This window comes from Arachis duranensis, chromosome 1 (genome assembly GCF_000817695.3).
Source record: "Arachis duranensis cultivar V14167 chromosome 1, aradu.V14167.gnm2.J7QH, whole genome shotgun sequence".
Taxonomy (NCBI): domain Eukaryota; kingdom Viridiplantae; phylum Streptophyta; class Magnoliopsida; order Fabales; family Fabaceae; genus Arachis; species Arachis duranensis.
In genome coordinates, this window is record NC_029772.3 from 94,933,045 (window position 1) to 94,941,736 (window position 8,692).

The window sequence follows — 8,692 nt, forward strand, 5'->3', positions numbered from 1 at the left end:
TCTCCATTTATATACTCAGTAGAAAATAATGAAGTGGCACATATGACATAACGTGTTGGAAAAACATAAATGGATAAATAAGTTTCTGTCATTATCAGCAATATGACGTCGTTTTTTATTTATATATATAAAAAAATCCTACGGCCATAGAAGTCTCTTCCCCAACTTTCTCTCTCACACTCACAAGCTCACTGTCAAAGTTTCAGTTCTCAAGCACTCAAAGTCTCAATCCTATCTGCCGACGCCTTTTGCCAACCTCCGTCTCGGTGCCGCGCTGCTCGCCCCCCTCCCTTCCAACTTAGTCTCTCACACTCACAGCACTCAAACACAGCAAAGGCAGAGTTCAAAGCCTCAGCCTTCTCTATTGCCGCCTCTCGCCGACCTCCATCTCATTATCGCGCTGCTAGCCAACCTCTCTGTGTCACGATGCCTCTTGTCACCCCTCTGCGGCACCACGCAATCTCGTGCCTCGCCCTCATTGCTTGTTGTTGCCTCCCTCTCTACTCCTTGCCCTCACTGCTAATCACTCAGTCTCATTGCAACCCTCGCACCTGTTCCCTCTTCCTTCTCTTCCTAGATTGACATGAAAGCTCATCAAATTTCCCATTTTCATAATCTCTGACAGTCTAGGGTTAATCTTTGGCACAATTGACTTTGCCTCTGGAGCTGTCGGTTCATGTTGTTGTGCCTCTCCCCTACTCTGATCCAACTGTTGCTATTGGAGACACCGTCCATGGTTGAAGGTATTGTTGTTGCTACAGGTGTTGACGATGATCCTGGTGCTGTCTCTCATGGTCTTGGACATGTCAAGGAAAACTCGATAAATACTACTCTCACGATCCTTAATTACATCGGGGTAATCATCGGTGGAAATTCTAAGTATCCTAGGAATTAGAATTTGTTGGTGACTTCCGTGGTGACGGTGGAGTTTATGATGTCCAAAACAATGGCTTTCATGTTTAAGGTTTTGGAAATGGAGTGGAAGGGTTGGTGGAGGTTGTGGTTGTTGCAGCGAGAGAGTTTAATACAAAAGATGTGGAGGTGGATATCAATGGGGAGTGCAACTTAAGGGAGATGGAGGAAGGTGACGGAGGGTTTAAGGTTTTTTATTAGAAGGTTAAGGACTGATTTGTTCTCCTTACACACGTGGAAACTTAACTGCTACCTGTGCGAGTTTGCGTATTAATTCAGCATTTTTCGTTAGTGAGTCATGTCGAAAAACGGATAAAAAACTGTTATATCTAACAAGAAAATGTTAGAGATTGATTTATGTATTAATTTTTTTAAACTAAAATGTTCACTTTTAAAATATTTGATAACTGATTTGGGTAATTATTTGTTTTTAAATATCGAGCTAATATAAATATTATGACAAAAAACAATATTTTTTTATTTAAATTATTTAAATATTTTATTTTTCTAAAATGTGTAACACAGAATATTTGATCATTTTGTGCAGTGTATCACATCTCAAGTACTAATATCCAAAGCTAATTAAAGTGAGATCCTGAGTATTATGCGCCTAGGATAAAGTAACAATTAAAATTTAATAGATCCCAGATACACCCCCGGATATAGTACAGAAGTTCTTCTATACTCAGAGTAAAAGAACATGTAAAGGATAATTTAAAAAGAAGAAGAAAAGAACACAAAATTTGATCAAAATTCAACAAAATAAATGAATAGTTCTGAAATTTACCTCCATTGATAATTGGTAAAGTTCCACAAAAGAGAAAAAAGGGGTCTAAAAAAATTTGTAGTGATTAGAATTTTATGATTATTACTGATTATTGATTTGATTTTGATTGATGAGTTTTTTTACTAAATATGTGTGTGAAATGAAAAAATTTAATTACGGCGCTCACCCATTAAGTTATAAGTCCGAGTCATATGAAAAACAATGAAGCTCTCAATTACAGAATCTTATAACAATTTTTTTACTAGCATATGAAGGCTTTTGAAAAACAGATTGAGAAATACAATTTTCTTAAGTTTTTGTTTTGTCAAAATTAACAACAACTAATATAAAATCACAGAAATTAAACCAAATTATATTAATCACAAAAATTACAGGAAGGGAATTACTAGAAAGGAGAGGTTGACAACAGTGATGTAGAATGAAAAAGACGGTGACATTCTCTAGAACAAAGAAAACAGTGGTGCTCTCTAAAACGAGAAAAACAATGATGCTCTCTAACGTGATGACGTTCTTTTCGGCTGGGTGAGGCATGCGATAAATGTTGCGGTGGCTTTGGTAGACCACTTGTGGAGGAAGCTTCTTCCTCTTTTTTACTGGAGATAAGAGATGAATTTTAAAAAGAAAAGAGGAAAATACTAACCCAGAGAAAAGATATGAAGATTGGGTGAGAAATCTAAGAAAATAAAAAACAAGTGTTATTTTCTTAATATTTTTTAGATTTATTTTTTTGTTTTTTTTTGTATGAATGATTATTAAGGTTTATGGAGGATGTCAATAAGATTGAAATAATTTTTTTTAAGTAGAGATAAATAATTAAATGTGTTTTTGTTTTTGTTTTTTAAATTATTTAAATTTTAAAAATATAAAATCAAACAATTTGATTAATTTAAAAGGATAATTTTTGTCTAACATATAAAAAAGGTATTTAAGTTTTTTAAAAAATTAAATAAAAAATATTTTTTATTTTCATTAAATTATAAAGGTATTTTAATAAAAGTAGTGATATAATATAAATTTTAAAAAAATTAGGTACTAATGTGAAATATACATTTCACATAACACAATTTTTTTATTCTTAAATATTTGTATAATGATATGCTATTCCGCTTACCAAAACTATATTAAGTAAAGATTCTAATTTAAAGAATATAATTAAGATTAGGAAAGCTGTTTTTATTTTTTATTTTAAAAAGTATAATTTTGGAAATATAAGCTTAATATGACTCGATCAAGCAAGAAAGATATATACATGAAAGAACATAAAATATTAAAAAAATATAAATAAATATTCATAACATTAAATAGGTGAAAATAGAAATGATATAATTGATTGTATATAGTTTAATTGTTACATAGCGAGAATTAAAGAAGGACACATATTTAAAGAAAGAAAATGTCAGGGAGATCAATAAAAATATATGACACGTTGTTCTTGGAACACATATATGAATGCCTATCTAATGATATAGGCCTATTAGTGTTGACGTTTTTTTCTGATATTACGCATATTTTTGGCCTTCGGTGCCCCCTTCTTTACTCTTGAATTTTGCAGTTTTAGCTTCTTTGGTGCTTTTTTCAATGCCACATGCACCGATGGCAATTTTGACTTTGTGGGTACTTGTGGTGTTGGCTTTTTGGGTGCTCGCAATTTTGTTGTTACTGAAGTTTTTACCATCTTTAGTGTTGTTCCTGCTTTTGGCAACGTGGACTTTTTTAGTACTGGCAATTTCACTGGCACTGGTGGCAAGTTTGGCTTTGTTGGCACTGGCACTGGCAATGTCACCGGCGCTGTTGGTAATTTAGGCATTAATGGTAAATCTAGGCAAGGTGGTGGAATTTGTATTCCTTCGAAAATAGGTTTAACATTGATACATGATGAGTTTAATTGCGGAATCGTCAGCTTTTTAAGCGTGTTTCCAAACTGAAAATTAATGTCACGAAATATAATTCCTTCACATGGGTTCAGCTTGCTGCACTTCATGTTCACTGGAGTTGCTGAAGTTGTAGTCCCCCTTATATCTATAAAATGTACATTCTTTATCTTCACAAGTGATGGCTGCACACATAGAATGAGCATATATTATTTAGCATGACTAGCTCTTCCAAAAGATTAAAAAATAAGAATGTTATTAAGCAAATTAAACCCACCTGTTTTGTGCAGTCTTTAGGGCACAAATACTCTTGGTCAATGATGATAGCATTTCTAACATCTTCCATGGTGATGTTACTGAAAAATACATCTGAAGCTGCACCCGGAAATTTGTGACCTGGCCATGCTTTGATTCTAAGGCCATTCGTTGTCCTAACAAGTCTGCTGTTCCTAACATGGACGCCTTTCACCTCAGCTTCTCCCTCTTCCTTTCCAAGGCTACCAATGCTGCCACGCATGCATATAAATAAGTAAAGATATTTATTACTCTCTCAACCAACATCTTAAACTTTTTTGTTCTAAAATATTTGATTAATTAGTTACCTAATTCCATGTCCAGGGCCACATGTTACGTCCTCAACGACAATGTTTGAGGATCCTTGTATCATACCGATACAATCATCACCTGTTCCAATGAAAGTTTTAGAAACGATGACATTGTCGGAGTGGCTAATATGAATGCCATCGGTGTTTGGGCTATTTTCTGGTGCAGTGATTTGAACATTGGTGATCCTGAAGTTTGCGCTGCTAGTTACAAAAATGTGAGAGCCTTTGGGATTTACCGACTTAACGCCATGCACAATCCCGTTCGTAACGTTGCTGAAGTATAAGTTCTGCAATCCCATACAAGTAAGGAAAAGTTAGACGATATGTAACTTTGAAGTCATAGAATAATTTATTTTTTCGATAAAAAGACTCATAAATAATTATATATCTAGTTAATAATAACTTACAGCAGGATTCTTAACACATGAGCCTTGAGTTTTTTTGTCGCAGTCCTCCACTATTTTCCAAGAACTATGGCCCTGGCCATCAAATGTACCTACACCGGTAATCTTGAGGTCAAAGTGATCCTCGATCCTGAGCCAATGTTCGTTCATATACTCAGAAATATCCGTGGAAGCCAAGACAGTGCCATCAATCTGCATTACTATCGGCCCATTAAACTTGCATGGCCCATTCAGAAACATTTCCCCAATCAGGAATCTCCCGGGAGGAACAAGAAACCTGCTCTTCACCGTGGACTCCCGAGTTGCCGCCCATGCATCCATGAAAGCCTGAGTCGAGTCCGTTTCGCCGTCGGGAACGGCTCCGAAATCCATAACATTGTGTATTTTCTCGCCCGGAAGAAGCACGTGATGATCACGTTCTACGTCTTGTCCCGCATGAATATCAGGACCACCTATTGGCTTGCTTCTTGTCTTGATCGGTCCCGCATTTGCTTCATAACATGATGATGCAAAGAGAGTAATAATAAGAACAAGTGTATATATCGTAGCTCTCTTCGTGATAATCATTGTTTCTATTGTTCTTCTTCTTTGTGATTTTCGTTCCCTAACCTCCAACTCTTCTCTATTAAATAGTGAATATCAGGATTCTGTATTATGCTAAAGCAGTTGTATGCATCTCTATTAATGGAGATTGTGTTCTGCTAACTTTTGTTTTGGATTCTACCAAATTTAGAAATTTATCTATCTTTGGGGTGAACATTTTGCATTCAGTTTTCTCCTAAGCAGTTGCCAGCGTAACTAATCAATAATAAAAATGAAACAGAAAATATAACCAAAAAAAACATGTAGCATTGCAACTTTCAAGTTTAGCTCTCTGAAACACCGTAAAAATGTGCTGTAACATGTGACAGCAACGTATCAGTTGTATATGTGTTACTGGTTGGTAGGAAAATACTCAGATATATATATATATCAAAAGAGTGCATAGGATATAAAGAATATTTATTGGGAAAAAAAAATTGATTGATATAGTATTAAAAAGTAATGTTTAATTTATTAAAAAGAATAAAAAAATATATTTAATTTAAAAATATAAAAAATAAATAATTGTTAAATATTTATTATAAAAGATAAATTAAAAATTTAGATACCAAGTAATAAATATTATAAGATTAATTACAAAAAGAAATTCACATGTTAATTTCTCTTTATATTTCTATGCACTACACCAGATCCGCAGTTAGCAGCAGTTATGAAACGGGATAGAGCGGTCAACCCGCTCAAAGATAGGGTGCGGCAAAATTTTTAGCGGCCGTTAATAGTAACTATTGGAATAATCCCTTTTAGTTGATATTTTGCTGCGAATTGGTTTTGCGACGGTTCTAAACGCTACAAAAATATAACAAAGCTTACTTGTGGATAGCGGCAGTTATAAACCGTCGCAAAATATCCAATGCCAAAATTATTTGTTTCAATTATAGTTGCGGGTTCGTAACCGTTGCCAAATAATGTATTACAATTATTTTTTATGCCGAATTTTTAAAGATGTGATTAATTCGTTAATTCCTTTTACATTCTTTCACTACGTAATTTTCTTTAATTTAGTAAAATACACAACAACCAATCAAACTAAAAAACAAAAAACAGAACAAAAATATATACGCAAAAATCAATATATATATTGAACAATTAAAAAATGATCAGATTCAAGTGTATTTATTTCTATTGACTCAAACTCATGATTTATTATGCAGATCATTAATGCCAAAAGATGATCTTGCTCGGGATAAGATTGGCCCACTTTCCAAAGAATCCAGATCTGCAGCTATGTCAAATGGCAAATTATCTCCTTGTTACTAGATTAGGTATCTTAATAAATTCTCCATTATCTGTCTCTTTGCCTTCTCCTCTGCTGCCTTTGCTTTTAGTTCTGCTGCTTCTGCTTTAAGTTCTGCAATCTCCTTTTGATACTTCTCAATTTGTATGCCAGAGTCCAACTACTGTGCAATATTATAAAAACACTGAGTGAGACATAGTCTGAAACCTAGTCCACAAACTCTTCCTAGGTACTCCTTTCCAAAAACTTGTGCAAGAAAATTATTATGTAAAAGCTCCTTATTGAATGTGTCTTGTCTCTCGGTATGTGCAATTGTTTTCTGCAGACATAGAAAATTTGGAGTTATACTAATTTTAAATTTACTATTGTAAATTCAAAAAGAAAAGTAAAAAATCAAAAAACACGTCTTACACAAACAACACGCACATCATTTATATACGAACTATCCTTTTTTTTATGAGCCATGATTCATATCTTTTTTCTACCAATACGTCTTTTCTGTCTTTACTTCTATAACATTCATGTAGACACAATTATATAACAAATAACGCTATATTAAAAAAACAAAGCAAAAATATGAAACGAATTTAAAGGCCAATGTTTTAAAATTTCCAATATGTGTGTAACATTGTTTTGAACGATTTATAGTATTTTTTTTGCACTTTTCCTATAAACAAAAAACAAACAAAAATGTGTATGGGATAAATTAATACAATATGAGAGGTCTATGAAATAGTTATGTACTGTTTCGAAAAAAGCATAAAATAAAAATATTTTGAGTAGAAATTTTTTTACTATCACAACTAATTCAGCATATTTAACAGTAATTCAGAAAATTTGAAATTAAATATAATAAAATATTAATTCATTATTTGTTATTTTTGTATCATCTTTCAACCGACATTCAAAAAATCATTTTCAGTGATTCACATTTATTTCTGATAGTTTATTATTGGCATTCTTTTTAAAAGTCTTTGTGCTATCATAAAATTGATGATACAAATTATTTCTCATGTCCTTCCAATTTTTTTCTATCTTTTATATAATTTTTCGCTTTATTTTTTTCTTCCATTGTTCTCATATAAAAGATTCGCTACAAACATTTTACGTCAAGTAAGCAAAATTAATGAATATGATCATCTTATTTGGATACGTAAAGAATGTCAACATAATCTATAAGGCTATTGCAAGCATCTAGTAAATTTTTTTTTGGTGAATATTCTGTGCTCCCAATATCGAATCCTAAAAATGTCTCTACACCAGCCCACCAACGTGTGGTCCAATACCCATCTCCTTTTGGTTAATATTTTGTTATTTATTTTTTCTTACTTAAAATAAATTTATAGTAATTATTTAAGTTAAGCTAAAATTTTTAAATTAAATATTTTAGCTTTTTAAATTTTAAAATACACAAATTAAAATGGTTTCTAACATTTACTTTATTAGTTATTAACGATGCATACGGACCATCAAATATCTATATATGTGAATTAGATAAATCAATCATTAAGGTGAAATACAATTTTTTTTTAAAGTTTAAAAAATTTCAAAACAAACTCTGAAATAATTTTAAAATTATAAAATAATCCCTTCAAATATTTTAAATATTTCTCAAATATCAAATAACTAAATCTAAGAGGTCATTGCATTATATATGAAGACTATTATTTATAGTATTATTTTTTACATACAAGTTATTTTTTTATTCTATACAAGTCATTTATATTTATCCGCGCACGTTTTTCTTTGTGTCGTTACTGCATGTTATTTTTCTCTTTCATTATCGTCGTCACCAATATCACCTCCTCCTCTTTTTCCTCTTCCTCTTTCTTTTTTCGTTGGAAATTTCTTCTCCTCCTTCCTTTTTCTCATTCTCTTCCATCATCAGTTATCTCGTTCTTAAAGATAATGAATAATTCAATTTCAGATTATCAATTGAAACAGAATGAAATTGATTATTATTTTTATTTGTGAAAATTATTGTTTATTATTGATAGTTTGAATTGAATATAATGTAAAAGTTCTGCGTTAGAGAAAATATTTTTTTATATTTGCAGTAAATTTAGGTGTAACATGAAGATATTTGAGTGTATTATTTAAGAATTTTGGTATATGTATGCTGATAAGTTCTACACAATTTAAAATTTTTCTTCTCCCTCCTCCTCATCTTCTTCTTTTTCATCATCATCATTGTTATAACAATCCAAATTTTTGAAAAATTAAATAATGAGTTATTCATAATTTATTATTTTATTAAAAAGATTATTTTTTTAAAA

The 8,692-nt window shown here is 31.8% G+C and overlaps 1 protein-coding gene across 1 annotated transcript; it reads right to left on the bottom strand.

Annotated features, from left to right (window-relative positions):
• Nucleotides 1-3,173: 3,173 nt before the first annotated feature.
• LOC107463746 (exopolygalacturonase-like) lies at nt 3,174-5,146 on the bottom strand. The gene is made up of 4 exons (XM_016082608.3): nt 4,583-5,146; nt 4,173-4,462; nt 3,848-4,076; nt 3,174-3,755 (listed from the first exon to the last, which is right to left on the bottom strand). The coding sequence occupies exons 1-4, from the start codon at nt 5,144-5,146 to the stop codon at nt 3,174-3,176; spliced, it is 1,665 nt and encodes a 554-aa protein (XP_015938094.1).
• Nucleotides 5,147-8,692: the final 3,546 nt, after the last annotated feature.

Coding starts and splice junctions, on each gene's coding strand:
- LOC107463746 (XM_016082608.3), bottom strand. CDS start 5,146: ATGATTATCACGAAGAGAGCTACGATATATACACTTGTTCTTATTATT. Junction 4,463..4,582: donor CATGTGTTAAGAATCCTGCT/GTAAGTTATTAT, acceptor ATGGGATTGCAG/AACTTATACTTCAGCAACGT. Junction 3,756..3,847: donor CTAAAGACTGCACAAAACAG/GTGGGTTTAATT, acceptor CTATGTGTGCAG/CCATCACTTGTGAAGATAAA.